The sequence below is a fragment of the Lithobates pipiens genome, unplaced genomic scaffold (assembly GCF_037356315.1).
Source record: "Lithobates pipiens isolate NorthernLeopardFrog02 unplaced genomic scaffold, aLitPip1_a1.2 Scaffold_8, whole genome shotgun sequence".
Lineage (NCBI taxonomy): Eukaryota > Metazoa > Chordata > Amphibia > Anura > Ranidae > Lithobates > Lithobates pipiens.
This window is the reverse complement of record NW_027507903.1, coordinates 632,087,076-632,106,778: the sequence shown is the minus strand read 5'-3', so window position 1 is coordinate 632,106,778 and position 19,703 is coordinate 632,087,076. Positions and strand designations below refer to the sequence as shown.

General features: G+C 45.5%; 1 protein-coding gene across 2 annotated transcripts in view; it reads left to right on the top strand.

The window, feature by feature from the left end:
* The window catches only part of LOC143961523 (alpha-2,8-sialyltransferase 8E-like), a 44,854-nt gene that overhangs the window by 5,247 nt on the left and 19,904 nt on the right, over nt 1-19,703 (top strand). Inside the window, exons 2-3 of one of the 2 annotated variants that reach the window (XM_077470817.1) lie at nt 4,879-4,959; nt 9,612-9,698. In XM_077470817.1, the coding sequence (XP_077326943.1) occupies nt 4,879-4,959; nt 9,612-9,698 (168 nt within the window). The remainder of the gene's footprint in view (nt 1-4,878; nt 4,960-9,611; nt 9,699-19,703) is intronic. The other variant, XM_077470818.1, reaches the window with a different exon arrangement.

Sequence of the window (19,703 nt, the reverse complement as noted above, 5' to 3'; positions counted from 1 at the left end):
ACAGAGTGTCCCTTCAGCACCCCCTTACATCAGAGTGTACCATCAGCACCCCCTTACATCAGAGTGTACCATCAGCACCCCCTTACATCAGAGTGTCCCATCAGCAGCCCCCTTACATCAGAGTGGCCCACTGAGCCATCGGCCCACCGGGAAACTCCCGGTAGTCTCGATGGCCAGTACATGCCTGCCCTAGACCAGGCGGGTCTATTGGGGGTAACCAACAGAAACATGTTGCGGGGTGTCGAACACCCCGTGACCGGGACCCCTCGTGGGGCTACCCCAGTCCAGGAAACAAGACCAGACCACACGAGCCTCATGAACTCCTCCTGAACACGTGACTTCAACATCTTAAGTACCCTTCCCAGACTCCTCAGCGGGGCCTGGCGCACCCACTGATTGGCTCTGGGGAAGCTGATACCCAAAACGTCCAACCAGGCCTGGTTCTGGCTTGTCATGTGCTCCTCACCGTACACATGACCAGGCAAAACGCTAAGCCCTTGTACACGCGGTCGGAGATTCCGACAACCAAATTAGATTAATTCCGGAATAGGTCCGGAAGTGATGTTGCATACACACGGTCGGATTAAGTTGTCGGAAAATCTGATTGTACATAACGTTATGACGTTATTTCGTTACGACGGGACTACGTTCAGGCTAGTAGCCAATAGCTTTGGTCTAGGAATTTGATCTGAGCATGCGTGGCACTTTGTCCGTCGGAGTAGGCTACACATGATCGGAGTATGTCCAATCAGAGCATTTTGTTGGAAAATTTTACCGGCAAGTTGGAAAAGTTGGTCCGTCGGATATTCCGACTGAAACAGTCCGATGTAGACCACACACAGTCGGAATATCCGACAAAACAGTCCGATAGGACACATTCTGTCGGGAAACTCCGACCCTGTGTACAAGTGCTAATACAGCTCAGCCAGACTGATGTCAAAGTTAACCTACATAATTAACCCTCAGAACCCCATTACTGTTCTGAGGCAAAAAACTAAATTTACACATGAATGACACTTTGTCCAAAATGTCATCCGCTACATTATTATAATTTTATTTTTTTACTAGTAATGGCGGTGATCTGCGATTTTCATCGTGACTGCGACATTATGGCGGACACATCGGACAATTTTGACACATTTTTGGGACCATACAGCTATCAGTGCTATAAAAATGCATCGATTACTGTAAAAGTGTCACTGGCAGGGAAGGGGTTAACACTAGGGGGCAGTGAAGGGGTTAAATGTGTTCCCTGGGAGGTGATTCTAACTGAAGGGGGAGGGGACTGACCGGAGGAAGTGACAGATCCTAGTTCCTAGCTATTAGGAACACACAATCTGTCTCTCCTCTCAGAGCAGAACAGGGATTTGCGTGTTTACTTACACACCATGTTCTGTTGCTCGTGCTCGTGATCGCTTGTGGCTGGCGGTCATCGCGACCATCGGCCACGAGCATCGCCCGCCCGCTGCACAGCAGGGTGCGCACGCCTCCGATCCCAATCCCGCGAGCCCACGTACAGCTACTGCCGCAGTATAACGATGGCGGCTGGTCGGCAAGCGGTTAAATATACTATGGCTATTCCTCACCAGCCAACAGTATTCCCCATGCCCATCCCAGACCATACCTCTCTCCAGCCCTCTTGACCCTCATCTATTTCCCTAATGCCAGCACCAATCCTCCTCCTTTATTATCCCTATACAGACCAGGATCCCCTAGTTTCACTCCAGTTCTGCTCTACCCATCCATCCCTCATCTCCTACCCATTTACCCCTTTTTACCCAGGGGCTAAGGAAGAACCCCAAGCCGGAGCATCTTACTATTGCTGTTGCTTGTGTGGGAGGGATGTGCACTGCGCCAATCCCTGCTGAGCCTCCTCTCTGAGCCTCCTCTCTTATTCATCCCATTTCATTGATGCAGTATACATCCCACCCACACAAGCAGCAGCAATAGTAAGATGCTCCAACTTGGGGTTCTTCCTTAGCCCCTGGAAAGCACCGGAAAAGAGCCAGAAACTCTTGAGGAGATGACAGAGGGGGAGATGTCATTCCAGTTGTAGATTTAGAACAGTGACAGCCTGCCAGAATAGGTAGAATCTGTGAGAGCAGCTTCCCTGCAAAGCTCTGCTTGAAGACATCATATCTGTATTATAAATTACTGTCCCTTACTGTGCCCTGCTGCCCCTGTACTGTGTCCACTTACCTACCCCCTGTACTGTGCCCTCCTGTTCCCCCCTGTACTGCACTATTCTAACCACTGTACTGTGCCCTCCTGCCCCTCCCCATACTGTAACTTCCTGCCCCTCCCCCCGTACTGTGCCCTCCTGCTCCCCCCTGTACTGTACTATTCTAAGCACTGTACTGTGCCCTCCTGTCCCCAATACTGTACCTTCCTGCCCACCCCACCCTGTACTGTGCCCTCCTGCTCCCCCTGTACTGTACTATTGTAACCACTGTACTGTGCCCTCCTGCCACCCATACTGTACTTTCTTGCCCCCCCCCCGTACTGTGCCCTCCTGCTCCCCCCTGTACTGTACTATTCTAACCACTGTATTGTGCCCTCCTGCCACCCATACTGTACTTTCTTGCCCCCCGTACTGTGCCCTCCTGCTCCCCCCTGTACTGTACTATTCTAAGCACTGTACTGTGCCCTCCTGCCCCCCCCCCCCCCCGTAGTGTGCCTTCTTGCCCCCCATACTATGCCCTCCTGCTCCCCCCCTGTACTGTATTATTCTAAGCACTGTACTGCACCCTCCTGCCCTCCATACTGTACCTTCCTGCCCACCCCACCCTGTACTGTGCCCTCCTGCTCCCCCCTGTACTGTACTATTCTGACCACTGTATTGTGCCCTCCTCCTCCCATACTGTACCTTCCTGCCCCCGTAGTATGCCATCCGGCCCCCCATACTGTACCTTCCTGCCCGCCATACTGTGCCCTCCTGCTCCCCCCTGTACTGTACTAGTCTAAGCACTGTACTGCGCCCTTCTGCCCCCCATACTGTACCTTCCTGCCCACCCCACCCTGCACTGTGCCCTCCTGCTCCCCCCTGTACTGTACTATTCTAAGCACTGTACTGCGCCCTCCTGCCCCCATACTGTACCTTCCTGCCCACCCCACCCTGTACTGTGCCCTCCTGCTCCCCCCTGTACTGTACTATTCTGACCACTGTATTGTGCCCTCCTCCTCCCATACTGTACCTTCCTGCCCCCCCCCCCGTAGTAGGCCATCTGGCCCCCCATACTGTACCTCCCTGCCCGCCATACTGTTCCCTCCTGCTCCCCCCTGTACTGTACTGTACTATTCTAAGCACTGTACTGCACCCTCCTGCCCCCCATACTGTACCTTCCTGCCCACCCCACAATGTACTGTGCCCTTCTGTTCCCCCTGTACTGTACTATTCTGAGTACTGTATTGTGTCCTCCTCCCCCATACTGTACCTTCCTGCCCCCCCCATAGTATGCCATCCGGCCCCCCATACTGTACCTTCCTGCCCGCCATACTGTGCCCTCCTGCTCCCCCCTGTACTGTACTATTCTAAGCACTGTACTGTGCTCTCCTGCCCCCCATACTGTATCTTTCTGCCCACCCCACCCTGTACTGTGCCCTCCTGCGTCCCCCTGAACTATACTATTCTGACCACTGTATTGTGCCCTGCTCCCCCATACTGTACCTTCCTGCCCCCCCATAGTATGCCATACCTTCCTGCCCGCCATACTGTGCCCTCCTGCTCTCCCTTGTACTGTACTATTCTAAGGAAGGAAGAAAGGAGGAAGGAAGGAAGGTAAAAAGGAGGAAAGAAGGGGGAGGAAGGAAGGGAAAGAAAGGAAGGAAAAGAAAGAAAGGAAGGAAAAGAAAGAAAGGAAGGAAAGAAAGGAAAGAAAGGAAGGAAAAGGAAGGAAGGAAGGAAGGAAGGAAGGAAGGAAGGAAGGAAGGAAGGAAGGAAGGAAAGAAGGAAAGAAAGAAAGAAAGAAAGAAAGAAAGAAAGAAAGAAAGAAAGAAAGAAAGAAAGAAAGAAAGAAAGAAAGAAAGAAAGAAAGAAAGAAAGAAAGAAAGGAAGGAAGGAAGAGAAAGGAAGGAAGGAAGGAAGGAAAAGAAAGGAAAGAAGGAGGGAATGAGGGAAGAGAAAGGAAGGAAAATAAAGGAAGGAAGAAAGGAAAAAAGGTTGGTGAAAGGAATAAAAAGGAAGGGAGGTAGAGAAAGAAAGGTAAAGATAAGGATAAAGGGACAGAAAGGAAGGGAGGAAAGAAGAAAGGGAGGAAGAAAAGAAGTAAGGAAGGAGGGAAGGAAGGGACGAACAAGGGAAGGGAAGGAAAGAAAATGAAGGCAAAGGAAGGAAGTGAAAGGAAGGAAGGAAGGAGGGAAAGAAAGAAGGAAGGAAGGAAGGGAAAAGAAGGGGTAGAGGAAGCATACAAAGGTAAAGGGAAGGAAGGAAGCGGATGAAAGGAAGATAAAGAGGGAGAAAGGAAGGAAGGGAAACTAAGGAAGCGATAGTAAGGAAGGGAGGAAAAAAGGGAGGAAAAAGAGAAAGGGAAGAAAGTGGAATCAAGAAAGTAAGAAAGCAGTGTTAATCTTGATGTCAACTTTCGATTTAGTTTTAGTCAGTCTTTTTACTAAAATGCCATTTCACTAGTTTTAGTCATATTTTAGTCAACTAAAATCTCCAGAACCAGTGTTAATTTCATCACTGGAAATATTTTAGTTAATGAAATTAGCACTTGAAGGAAGGAAGGACTAGAAAGGAGGTAAAGGAAGAGAGGAAGGAAGGAAAGAAGAAAAAGGGAGGAAGGAATGGAGGAAGATAGGTAGGTAAAGATAAAGAAGAAGGAAGAGAAAGGAAGGAAGGAAAAACATAGTATTCTAATATCCAGTTGGTTTTCGCAGGTCAAGGAAAAAAGAAGCCACACGATCATCCGCTGAATGTTCACATCTACAAACCCTTATATTGCGTTCTACAATGAAAACGTGAGTTTTATGAATCTTCTGCTTGCCTTATTTTTCAGTATAAAGGGGTGAGAACGTTATGCAGTCTATTTTTAAAACACCTCCAGAATTCACGCAGCCCTCCCAAACTATCTCCGGATTATGTGTAATATATTTTTTCCTATACTCATCAGCCCCATCCAGTGGCCATAATGCTGAATTTTCTCAATTGAGGTGTTTCAGGAAAATACAGCATTATGACCACTAGATGGAACTTAAGATCATAGGAAATAAACATATTAGACACATTATGTGGATTATTCAGGACAACTGTGCAAATGTTGTGACATTCACACAGAGATTTTTTTTTTTTTATAGACTTCCAAGTTTTGCTAAAGAATATTTTTTATCAATATATGTTTATTATCATTATATATTATAAATTGTATCAATTCCACCTTTTACAAATACAATTATACTTAGTGCCATCTAGTGGCCAAATGCTGCATTTTTCATTTTAAATTAATGAAAAACATTTGACCAGTGTAGGAAATACCCTAATAACATTTGTGTTTTTTTTTTGCCCCAGTTGCAGAGAATGAACATGCATGTGTTTTTACTGGGAGAATGGCACTCACCGGCCACTTTATTAGGTACACCTGTTCAATTGCTTGGTAACACAAATTGCTAATCAGCCAATCGCATGGCAGCAATTCAGTGCATTCAGGCATCTAGAGATGGTGAAGACTACTTGCTAAAGTTGAAACCAAGCATCAGAATGGGGAAGAAAGAGGATTTAATTGTCTTTGAACGTGACATGGTTGTTGGTGCCAGACGGGCTGGTCTGAGTATTTCAAAAACTGCTGATCTACTGGGATTTTTTTCCGCACAACCGTCTCTCAGGTTTACAGAGACTGGTCCGAAAAAGACAAAATATCCAGTGAGCGGCATTTGTGTGGAGGAAAATGCCTCGTTGATGTCAGAGGTCAATGGGCAGACAATGGTTTTAGATGATAGAAAGGCAACAGTAACTCAAATAACCACTCGTTACAACCAAGGCAATACACATTGAACCTTGAAGCACATGAGCTGCAGCAGCAGAAGACCACACTGGGTCACACTCCTGTCAGCTAAGAACAGGAAACTCAGGCTATAAATCACACAGGCTCACCAAAATTGGACAATAGAAGATTGGAAAAACGTTGCCTGGTCTGATGAGTCTCGATTTCAGCTGCAACATTCAGATGGTCGGGTCAGAATTTGGTGTAAACATGAAAGCATGGATCCATCCTGCCTCGTATTAATGGTTCAGGCTGGTGGTGGTGGTGTAATGGTGTGGGGGATATTTTCTTGGCACTCTTTGGTCCCCTTAGTACCCATTGAGCATTGAGCAATGCCGCGGCCTACCTGAGTATTGTTGGTGACCATGAAAATCCCAGGATAATGTAACATGTCACAAAGCTCCAATCATCTCACCACTGGACAATGAGGTCACTGTCCTCCAATGGCCTCCACACTCACCAGATCTCATCCAATGTCCTCCACACTCACCAGATCTCAATCCAATAGAGCACCTTTGGGGTGTGATGGAACAGAAGATTGGCACCATGGATGTGCAGCCAACAAATTTGAAGCAACTGCATGACGCTATCATGTCACTACAGATCAAAATCTTTGAGGAATGTTTCCAACACCTTGTTGAATCTACACCACAAAGAATTAATGCAGTTCTGAAGGCAAAAGGGGGTCCAACCCCGTACTATCAAGGTGTACTTAACAGAGTGGCCGAACAGTGTATACCCCTATGCGTCTCCCTGCAAAAGTCTAGGTGTAAAATTCTCACTTGGTCTCTGAGACAAATGTATGTACTTCAATTCTTGAAAACTCTGGAAAGTCTAAAGGAGAACTTTACTCTTTTATATCCCCCCATAACCTTTTCGACACGTTTATGTATGAAAAACCACACTCACACCTCCTGCGATCCATCTGTGTTCTCCACCACTGCACAGGAGGAATTTTGAGTTGGCTAACCATTTGCAGGACCCTTGGCAGTGTTTACCAACCTCCCGCAGCATTTTTTACTGACAAAACATGGAAAATCTACTGGCAGACAGTGGCGGTTGGTGCTCCATTTTGGTGAAACTACCCAACAACCCCCGCGTTTGTTCAGTCAGTCCATCCATCAGTCAAACCCCCCGTTCAGTAAACCATATGCCCCACCCCCTCGTTGCTTGCCTATCCCTCCACCAGCCCCGGACTTACCCCATCTAGGTTGTGGGTCCTTCGGCCTCCCCTACATCTCCTCCCCCTCTAACGGCTTCCTCATCAACAGCCAATACTGTAATTTTTCCTCTTGGCCAATCAGGTCTTAAGTCCAGCTTACTCATAAAAAGGGGGGATATTTCTCCTCTCCTCTAAGTATGGTCAAAGATTTAGCCCAACTCAGAAGAAGAAAGAGAAAAGAAAAACAGCTACTATGGCTATGATGGAGACATATAGAGTAAGTCCAGCTTCCTGATTGGCCGAGAGGTGAAACAGAAAGACATTAGCCAATATTAATTTGTTATTGTCACAAAACTGGGTGGCCCATCCTTTTTTGAAGCTAACTAGAGCCTCAGGCTCTAATCACATGCTTCAAAAAAAAAAAAATAATTGGAATCCATGCATCTGGCACCCTGCATTTAGATTAGGGGCATATTTACCAGAATAAGGGGAACAAATAAGAAAAGTTCAGTATTAGCAGTGGCTGCTGCTCTATTAAGGGACCCCTTAATCTCCATGCAGGGTGCGGGATACATGGATTTCAATTGGGTTTTCTTTTTCATAAAAGCACATGATTAGAGCTTGAGACTCTAATTGGCTTCAAAAAGGTTGGGCTCTGGGCGCATAGCACTGCGCCCGAGCCAACCCACTTGTGTCACATTACCAAATTAAAATTCGCTATTGTCTTCCTGATTCTCCTCCCGGTCAATCAGGAAGCGGGTCTTAACGAAGGAGAAGCAACTGTCCGGTCTCCAGAACGTCCTTCTCTCCTCTGCAGACTGGTTGGGCTCGGTGTCCCCCAGTGGCGGTGCATCTATAAAGAGCGCAAGAGTGCCGCCCCCTCTCTCTCACCATAGATAGATTCATGTATTGCATGAATCTATCTATTCAGGTGTCCGGCCCCTTTTCGGGTGCCAGGCACCTGAATTACAGCGGCGGGGTTGTTTTTCGGAAGCACCTGATTAGAGCCATAGGCTCTAATATGCGCCTAAAAAGGTGAACAGTGGAAGCAGTGCTGTGCGTTCGCTGTTCACTCAGCTGTGTGTTAGCAAAGTGAAGGAATTCACTTTGCTAACACTGAACCACCTCTCAGCTATTTAGGTGCTCGGGTCTATTACCTGTCAGCTGATTGGCTGAAACCACAGGCGCTGTGATTGGATGCCCGATAGAGAGGACGGAAGAAGACATCGCGGAGCGGGCAGGACCCGCTGCGAGACAAGTAAGTGCATGACAATGCACACTGGCAGCATTTGATGGGGCACAGTAGCGGCAATTGATGGGCACACCGGTAGCATTTGATAGAACACAGTAGCGTCAATTTATGGGCACAGTGGCAGCATTTGATGGGGTACAGTAGCGGCAAATGATGGGCACACTGGCAGCAGTTGATGGGCACAATGGCTGCACTTGATGGGCACTGTGGCTGCATTTGATGGCACAGTGGCGGCAATTGATGGGCACAGTAGCTGCGTTTGATGGGCACAGTAGCTGCATTTGATGGCACAGTGGCGGCAATTGATGTTTTTTTTTCAGTTTGTTTGTGCCCCCCCCAAAAATTTTGAGCACCAGCCACCACTAGTCCCCCCCCCCATCGCCTGGCCCAAGCCGGCTTCTTCTATTTGGGCACTTCCTACCCATGCCTTTTTCTGGAGGAACCAAGCCCAGCAACGTCTCCACCCCCCCAGCAAACGGACAGACACTGAGCTGAGACTGCCGAGGAAGCAGGAGAATGATGACCCTGCCATCTACCCCAAGCTACTTTATCTTCTACCTTCTATTCCAGTATGTACTGGGGCTGGGGGGGACTGGGATCATACCCCACTACAGGCCCTATCGTGGGCGAGTGACGGGGGGGGGTTGATTTTTTTGCCACCAGCTGCCGGCGAGTATTATGCCTCGTACACACGACCAAACTTTTTGACGGACTAGGTCCGGCGGTCTTCCCGACAGTCTTTCGGCGGAGGTCCAACTGACTTTCTGGACGAAACGGACTTGGCCACACACAACTGGACTAAGTCTGTTCGAAAGTCCGTTCGTTTTGAACGTGATGATGTAAATGGGACTAAACAAATAAGTTCAATAGCCAGTAGCCAATAGCTGCCCTTGCGTCGTATTTGGTCCATCGGACCAGCACACAGACGAACGGTTTTCCCGATTTTTAGTCCATCGGACTTGAGTCTGTCAGATAGATTTGAAACATGTTTCATTTCTAGGTCCATCTGACTTTTTGGGAAAAAAAGTCAGCTGGAGCCCACACATGATCAAATTGTCCGACGGATTCCGGTCTGCCGGACCAAGTCTTTGCCGGAAAGTCCGATCGTATGTACATGGCATTAAGGTTTGCATAGCAATTAATGCAATCATTTCCTAACTCCCCTTCTCATCTGTGGACAAAAGAGAATTCAGGTTGTTGACTTTTTTTGTTTCTGCAGATTTAAAAAAGAAGAATTTTTTAGGACAGTTAAAGCACTACAAGGATGTCCATGGATCGAGAACCAAACAGAACACAAGCTGTTGCAGTAAGTATGTGGAGCACAGATACATAAATACAAGTATCAGCACTATTTAAATGGATAAAACAAATAATTGGTCATGGGGGGACCTGGAATTAAATATGCCATTGTCCGTCCACTAATGCTGCCTACACACACGATCTGAATTTTGTTTGTAAAAAGCTCTGATGGTTTTCCGCTCAAGCTTGGCTTGCATACACACGGTCACACAAAAGTTCTCTGAACTTTCGACCATCAAGAACGCGGTGATGTCCAACGCTACGACGAGCCGAGAAAATGAAGTTCAGCACTTCCAAGCATGCGTCAAATTGTTTCCGAGCATGCGTAGGAATTTTGCACGTCGGAATTGCTACAGACGATCGGAATTTCTGATCAAAACTTTTTCCGACCGAAAAATTGAGAACCTACTTTCAATCTTTTGCTGGCCGAAATTTCGCCAGCAAAAGTCCGATGGAGCATATGCACAATCACATTTTCCGACCAAAAGCTCTCATCGGACTTTTGCTGGTGCAATTTCGGATCATGTGTACGGGGCATTAGGCTCTATTTTAACCCATTAAAGATGAGCTTCAGGTCTTCAGGTGAAAACATACAGTGGATATAAAAAGTCTACACACCGCTGTTAAAATGTCAGCTTTCTGTGATATAAAAAAAAAATGAGAGAAAGATAAATCATTTCAGAACTTTTTCCACCTTTAACTACTTAAGCCCTGGACCAATTTGCAGCCAAAGGACCAGGCCCCTTTTTGCGTTTCGGCACTGCGTCACTTTAACTGACAATTGCGCGGTCGGCCGACGTGGCTCCCAAACAAAATTGGGGTTCTTTTTTTCCCACAAATAGAGCTTTCTTTTGGTGGTATTTGATCACCCCTGTGGTTTTTATTTTTTGCGCTATAAACAAAAATAGAGCAACAATTTTGAAAAAAATTCAATATTTCTTACTTTTTGCTATAATAAATATCCCCAAAAAAATATATAAAATTTTATTTTTCCTCAGTTTAGACCGATACGTATTCTTCTACATATTTTTGGTAAAAAAAATTGCAATTAGCGATTATTGTTTGGTTTGCGCAAAAGTTATAGCTTTTACAAAATAGGGGATCATTTTATATCATTTTTATTAATATTTTTTTTTTACTAGTACTGGCAGCAATCAGCAATTTTTATTGTGACTGCGATATTATGGCGGACACATCGGACATTTTTGACACATTTTTGGGACCATTGTCATTTATACAGCAATCCGTGCTATACAAATGCACTGATTCTTGTGTAAATGACACTGGCAGTGAAGGAGTTAACCACTAGGGGGCAGTGTGGTTGTTATGTATGACGTTATGTGTTTTTTTTTAATTGTAGGGGGGTGTGGCCTGGCATGTGACATCACTGATCATCCTTCCCTATAAAAGGGAACAGACGATTGGTGACAGGGAAGTAAAAGTAAAAAAAAAATAATAATATGGTTGCATAAGTGTGCACACCCATAACCACTTACGGACTGCCGCACGTCACTATACGTCCTTACTTTGAAGGGGGATATCAGCTAGCTGTCATAACCCCCGGTATCCTCTTCTTCGTCCAGCGGTCCTCTTTCTGATAAGAGTGATCTCTGTGGCGGATTTGCCACAAGATCACTTTTATTGGTAGCGGGAGAGGGCCCCCCCCCCCGCCGCACTCCGGTGCCCTCCACTGCTTACCGGAGCCGCCAGCACTGGCGGAGGCGATCGGATCGTCTCGGTGGCTGTCCATGGAGACGAGTGAGGGGAAGATGGCTGCCACCTGTCTCCATGACATTGCAGGGTGGAAGCGACGTCAAAACATCACTTCCACCCATGGTTCTTAAAGGTTCATTTAACCACTTAACAACCGCCCATTGCCGATTAACGGCTTCAGGGCGGTTGTTTAACTCTGAGAGGCCGTTAATTAACGGCCTCCCAGAATTCTGCTCTCGCGCGCCCCCTGGGGCGCGCACTCGAGAGCATCCGTGACCGCCGGGTCCACAGGACCCAGCGCATCACGAATCACGGTAAACGGCCGCTCAGTGCGGCCGTTTACCACGTGATCGCTCCGTCAAATGACGGAGTGATCACTTGTAAACAAACCGGCGTCATGTTATGACGCCGGTTCCTCCCTCCCCCTCTCTGTACCGATCGGTACAGCGGAGGGGGAAGAGATCGGTGTCAGCAGCGATGTGGGCTGCATCTGCAGTGCCCACATCGCTGCGCACCGAAATTTAACCCCTCAATTCCCTCCCAACACTCTGCAATAGCCTGCCATTACTCTGCATTACTCTGCAATACCCCCATTACTCTGCAATACCCCCATTACTCTGCATTACTCTGCAATACCCCCATTACTCTGCATTACCCTGCAGCACTCTGCATTACCCTGCAGCACTCTGCATTACCCTGCAGCACTCTGCATTACCCTGCATTGCCCTGCAACACTCTGCATTGCCCTGCAACACTCCACAATGCACTGCAACGCTCCGCAATGCCCTGCAACGCTCCGCAATGCCCTGCAACGCTCCGCAACACCTTGCAACACTCCGCAACACCTTGCAACACTCCGCAATACCCTGCAACACTCTGCAATACCCTGCAACACTCTGTAATACCCTGCAACACTCCGCAACACCTTGCAACACTCCGCAATACCCTGCAACACTCCGCAACACCTTGCAACACTCCGCAATACCCTGCAACACTCCGCAACACCTTGCAACACTCTGCAATACCCTGCAACACTCTGCAATACCCTGCAACACTCTGCAATACCTTGCAATACCCTGCAATGCTCTGCAATGCCCTGCAACACTCCGCAACGCCCTGCAGCACTCCGCAACGCCCTGCAGCACTCCGCAACGCCCTGCAACACTCCGCAACGCCCTGCAACACTCCGCAACGCCCTGCAACACTCCGCAACACCTTGCAACACTCTGCAATACCCTGCAACACTCTGCAACGCTTTGCAATACCCTGCAACACTCTGCAATACCCTGCAACACTCTGCAATACCCTGCAACACCCGCCAATACCCTGCAACACTCTGCAATGCTCTGCAACACCCGCTAATACTCTGCAACACTCTGCAATGCTCTGCAACACCCGCCAATACCCTGCAATGCAATACTCTGCAACGCCATACTCTGAGATACCCAGCCATAGTCGGTGATACCCTGCAATACCCAGCCATAGACATCCCCCCCCCCTCCCGCCGCCCTCCGGTGCTTCTATCGAATCGCTAATACGATCAAAGACAATCTTTTTTTTTTTTTTTTTTTTTCAGGCTTCCCAGCTTAGAGGTGAGATGCGGGGTCTTATTGACCCCACATCTCACTGTAAAGAGGACCTGTCATGCCATATTCCTATTACAAGGGATGTTTACATTCCTTGTAATAGGAATAAAAGTGATCAAAAAAATTATTTTTGGGGAAAAAAATGTCAAACTAAAATAAATAAAGTAAAATGAACAATAAAAAAAAATGTTTTTTTTTAAAGCGCCCCTGTCCCCATGTGCTCGCATGCAGAAGCGAACGCATACGTAAGTCCCGCCCACATATGAAAACGGTGTTCAAAACACACATGTGAGGTATCGCTGCGAACGTTAGAGCGAGAGCAATAATTCTAGCCCTAGACCTCCTCTGTAACTCAAAACATATAACCAGTAAAAAAAAAAATTTAATTGTCGCCTATGGGGATTTTTAAGTAGCGACGTTTGACGCCATTCCACGAGCGTGTGCAATTTTGAAGAGTGACATATTAGGTATCTATTTACTCAGCGTAACTTCATCTTTCACATTATGGAAAAATTGGGCTAACTTTACTTTTTTTTTAAACCCAAAACTGTTTTTTTTTCCAAAAAAAAGCATTCGAAAAATTACTGCGCAAATACCGTGCGAGATAAAAAGTTGCAAAGACCACCATTGTATTCTCCAGGGTGTTTGCTAAAAAAACATATATAATGTTTTGGAGTTCTATGTAATTTTCTAGCAAATAAATGATGATTTTTACATGTAGGAGAGAAATGTCAGAATTGTCCTGGATGCTCCAGAACACCTGATGGCGCTCCCTGCATGTTGGGCCTCTGTATGTGGCCACACTGTGTAAAAGTCTCACACATGTGGTATCACCATACTCGGGAGTAATAGCAGAATGTGTTTTGGGGTGTAATTTGTGGTATGCATATGCTGTGTGTGAGAAATAACCTGATAATATGACAATTTTGTGAAAAAAAAAAAAAAGGCCATCAGTACTTCAGGTGTGATCAATTTTCAGATATTGGCACCATAGCTTGTGGACTCTATAACTTTCACAAAGACCAAATAATATCCACCAATTTGTACTTATTTTTACCAAAGATATGTAGTAGTATAAATTTTGGCCAAAATTTATGAAGAAAAAATTACTAATCTGCTAAATTTTCTAACAGAAACAAAGAAAAATTCATTTTTTTACAGAATTTTCGGTATTTTTTCCTTTATAGCACAAAAAATAAAAAACCCAGCGGTGATTAAATACCACCAAAAGAAAGCTCTATTTGTGTGAAAAAAAGGACAAAAATTTCATATAGGTCCAGTGTTGCATGACTGAGTAATTGTCATTCAAAATGCGAGAGCACCGAAAGCTGAAAATTGGTCTGGTTATTAAGGGTGTTTAAGTGCCCAGTGGTCAAGTGGTCAAGTGGTCAAGTGGTTAAAAAAAAAATATTATAATTTTATTTTATTTTTTTATTGCATTTTAGTGTAAATATGAGATGTGGGGTCTTTTTGCCCCCAAATGCCATATTTAAGAGGCCCTGTCATGCTTTTTTTTCTATTACAAGGGATGCCGCATCTAAACAAATGGAAAGGAACAAATTAATAATAATAATAATAATAAAATGTTTTATTATTATTATTATTACCATTATTGTAATTCATTATTATTAATTTGTTATGTTCCATTCGTTTAGATATGGTATTCGTTATAATTCGTAACTTCAGATAAATATGTATTCTTTACGTTCACCAACAGCCAAATCGGAATGGAAATTCCAATACCCCAAATGTAATAGTTACTAATAGTTAAGTTATTATTAGTTATTATTTCAGATTTTCGGATTTTCAAATTTACGAATATTCGTAAAAAATTGGTTAAACCTGTTTTTGTTAGGATATCTCCAAATGAACAAATTTGTCGAAATCTGTTAAAAAAACTCATTCGGAAATTAACAATTTGCCCGTGTCTACCTGCAAGCTGCTGACCTGGACTGTCCAACTCTGGCTTGTGCCTATCCTGCATCTGCACCAGCCTATCTGTATCCTTCACTGGCTCCAGTTCCTCCGCTAGTATGTCCGGGCCTGGTATTCTTCCATTCTAGACGCACGCCAGCAGCTGTTAGCAAGAGACTTTCTAGGCATCTGTCCCACCCTGAGCTCTGGCATTCCCTGTCACCTTACCAGGGACTCCAGAACCAGGGTTGTAAGAGAGGCCTTCCTCAACGTTTCAGGCTCCACCACCAGGTACGTTGCAATACAGTATCTATGGAGCGACAGAGTTGTCACCCTAGGACAGGAAGTGTGTTAGAACTACAATACCACTCCCCTTTCATAGAGTGTTGTGAAATAGATACCTAACATGTCACGCTTTAAAATTGTGTCTGCCCGTGGAATGGCGGCAAACTACGGTGGTTAAAATTCTCCATAGGTGACACTTTGAACGCCTTTACAGGTTACCAGTTTAGAGCTGAACAGGAGATACGGTGCCAGAATTATTGCTCTCGCTCTGCCGTTCGCGTCAATAACTTTACATATGCATGCGGGAGTAACGTATGTGTTGACGTTTGCACGTAAGCACGGTGGGCGCCTTACATTTTTTTATTTTTATTTATTTAATACAAAAATATATTTTTTTTACACTTTTTTTGTACTAACTTCATTGCTATCACAAGAGATGAACAACATCCCTTATGATAGCAAGGGCCGTGACAGGTCAACTTTATGGAGAGATTTGGGGTCATATTCCTCCTCTGGCCTCCCATATAGCCGATCAAACACAGATTGGTCTGATTGGCTACTTACGTGGTCGCTGGTGGCCAGGTAAACAAAAGGGCAGAATCGGGAATGACAAACTACTCGTCGCTCCCAGTTACTGAGAGGGAAACGATGTCAGTTCCACTCTCTCTGTACAGGGCAGCTTCGCTCAAGGCCTCTGCGTTGGGACCAGAGGGCCTGGGAGAGGTGGTGGCAGTGGGAATACGGTGGCACCCCATTATGCCACCCGCAGAAGTGATCGAGTGGCTAATTAGCCATTTAGATCACTTCTGCCAGATTGGGAATTGCCGGCTGAAAAGATCGATACTGGGGTGATGCCTGTAGGTGCACCTACCATCCCAGTATGACTACTGAAAATGGAGGACATCCATGTACGCCTGTCAGAACCCATGAAATCAGACTGAAACAGACGTACAGTTAAATCACACTTGTTTAATAATAAAAGAAAAAAGAACAAACATATTGAAAACATAGCCAAAGTTCAGTAACAGGAATGGATAGTCAGCCAAGCCAGAAGTCAGAGATCAATGTAGTCGAACAGCAAGCAGGATCTGGAGCCAGAAGGGATGTCAGCAAAGCAAGTCTAGAACAGGATCGCAGGAGATAGTTGCTGTGATGTTGACCAAGGCGAAGGCAGAGATCCTCTGTACTGGGACGGCTTAAGTAGGCAGGACTGGTGAGCAGGATATCATCAACAGCTGAGTAACTATGGAGAGATAGGAGCTGGCAATTAGCTGACAGTGGAGCGGCCAGCTCAGAGAAGCCCAGCCCTGACAACACCCTGCTGGAGGGAAGGGATTAACTAGGAGGGTGCCGACGTTGAGAGAACCCCCCCTCCCAGGTTGATATACGCACATGAAGAGAAAAAAAACCAAACACTGCACTCCAAAGAGAGCCCAGGTGTCAGACAAGTGAAAGCAGCTTCAGTCTGGCTCTATCCAGGATGCATTTCACTCCGTCCACAGCTTTTTAGTCATGACTAAGCCCTGTGGACGGGGTGAAACGCGTATTAGGTTTTCTTCTCTTCAAAGGCAGAACATAATGTTATAAGCTCACAAGATTCCTGGCAGGATCAGATTTTTTATGTTATTTTTTGCTCTCATTGAACAGATAAAAACAAATATGAACTTTGCCTGGCTTGTACCATAAATTATTATCTTATTCCGGGGAATTACGGCAATAAAACCTCACTGTAATTACTCCTACACAAGTAAATAGTTGTATAGTTCATTATGCCGGGTAGAAAAAGTGAGCTTCTGCTCAAATAAAATAACATTTGATAATGAAGCTAGTAAATATAGATTGTAAAAATAAAAAAAAAATTACTGCACTACTAGATATGGTGAGCAAAGCAGCTAACACTACAATTAGACAAATTGTGAAGGTATAGGACCAAGATAAAGTGCAGCGCTAATTCAATAATAGTAGACCTGTGCAATTTGTTTAGTTCTGAATTTGTTTTTTAACGAATTTTAAAAAATTTGTCAATTCGGAAACATCCAAATTAAGGAAAACCTGTTTAACCAGTTTTTCTTAATATTCGTAAATTCAAATATATTAGAAAATTCGTAAATTAGAAAATTCGTAAATTCATAAATTAGAAAATTCTGAAATTCTGAAATTCGAAAATCTGAAATAATAACTAATATAATACCTATAATGTTCATTAAATAAAATTGTGGGGACTTTATATGAGACAATGACTTCTACAGGGTTTATATGTCTCCATCCCTGAATCATATAGAAAAAAAAAGGGAAAAGGGTAATGGGGGAATAGTGGGACTTTATATGAAGCACAACACCAGAACCAAACAAATCAATTAGTAGATACTGTTTAACCACTTAAAGCGGGAGTCCGCCGGGACTCCACGTTTTTTTTTTTTTTTAAAGTCAGCAGCTACAAATACTGCAGCTGCTGACTTTTAAAATAGTGACACTTACCTGTCCAGCGCGCCCGCGATGTCGGCACCCGAAGCCGATCTCTAGATCGACACTCGAGTGCTGCCCCCGCCATCTTGGGTATGGGAATCAGGAAATGTAGCCTTTCGGCTTAATTTCCATGTTCCCTACTGCGCATGCGCGAGCCGCGCTGTACAATAAGGACGGTCCCCGCTGCCTCTGGGATCTGTGTGTTTCCCAGCAGGCAGCGGGGCACTTGCGGAAGGGGGCGGGCACTTGCGGAAAGGGGCGTAATGTACGCCCCTTTCCGCAGAGAGCTAGCCCGGAAGTGGGTGCAGTTACCTGGATTATCCAGGTAACTGCACCCCCCTCCCCCCTGAAAGGTGCCAATTGTGGCGCCAGAGGGGGGGGGGGAATCCGATGAGCGGAAGGTCCATTTTAGGGTGGACCTCCGCTTTAAGGACCAGGCCTATTTTTCTTGTTGTTTACAAGTTAAAGTCATTACATTTTTTGCTAGAAAATTACTTAGAACCCCCAAATATTATATATATTTTTTTCTAACACCCTAGAGAATAAAATGGGTGTCGTTGCAATACTTTCTGTCACACCGTATTTGTTCAGTGGTCTTACAAGTGCACTTTTTTGAAAAAAAAATACAATTTTTTTAATTAAAAAATAAGACAACAGTAAAGTTAGCCCAATTTTTTTTTTATATTGTGAAAGATAATGTTATGCTAAGTAAATTGATACCCAACATGTCATGTTTCAAAATTGCGCCCACTCGTGGAATGGCGACAAACTTTTACCCTTAAAATTCTCCATAGGCAACGTTTAAAAAACTCTACAGGTTGCATGTTTTGAGCTACAGAGGAGGTCCAGGGCTAGAATTATTGCTTTCACTCTAATGATCATGGTGATACCTCACATGTGTGGTTTGAACACCGTTTTCATATGCGGGCGCTACTCACGTGTGCATTCACTTCTACATGCAAGCTTGGCGGGACGTTAAAATATTTTTGTTATTTTTATTATTTCTTTTACTTTTTATTTTTTATTTTTACACTGTTCTTAAAAAAAAAATGGTGTCACTTTTATATAAACATATATAACCCAAATTTTTAAGACTGACTGCTATGTCTGAGGTTCATGAAGGAAGGTTATCTATCGCATCAGCTGTACCACCACGACCTCAGCATCCTGCCCCTAGCTGCGATCCCACCAGCTCAGGGACAAACTATTGCCACCTTCTTGCCCAATGCAGCCTAATGACTGATAGCCCATTATTTCCAGAAAGGGAAGGTACCCATACCGAGATAGGTCCAACCTGTTCCACACCATATACTGTATACCTTCCACCTCTCCGACCTTCACGAACCAGAGACCCCTGCCACAAAAGCCCACCAGTGACACCTCACACGTGGGTGGCCCACCACAGCCGCAAGGCCTGCTGGAGACCCTCCTGCAGCCCCAGGAACCACATGTCTATGCCCACTGCTGACAAATGCACCCCGTCTCCCCTCAAATACAGGCCATTGCCTCCTTCCAACTCGCAGTGGCACACTATCAGCCCCCCCATTGTGGACAACAAATTTTGCCACCACCTTGTTGATCTTAATCCTGGCCTTGTTGATCTGATCAACAGATCGAGCCCCCCACCCAGCTGCCCTGCCAATGATATCTGACTAGACTATGACAGTATCTGGAAAAGCTGACCTCAAACAATGGAAATCCCACTTAATATCTCAAATGAGTTGCCTGGGTGCCCTGATACTGAGGTAATTGCCCCCAATGTGTATAAGCAGCACATCAGGAGGCCTGTCCATTCTAGCATACCGCCAAATTTCCGGTAGCACTCGAGACCACAACATGCCCGGTATCCAAATCCATTGTACCGTGGCTTCCCCCCAGGAGACACCCAGCTGCCTGCCTTCCGGCCTGACTAAAGCCCTCTTAGCCCCCCCGGTGAACATAGGAACATAGGAATGACCCTGGATCCACATCAAGCACACCGGGCCTGAAAAACAGAAACTCAAAAGGACCATAGACAAAACAGGACCCAATATACCATACACACAAAT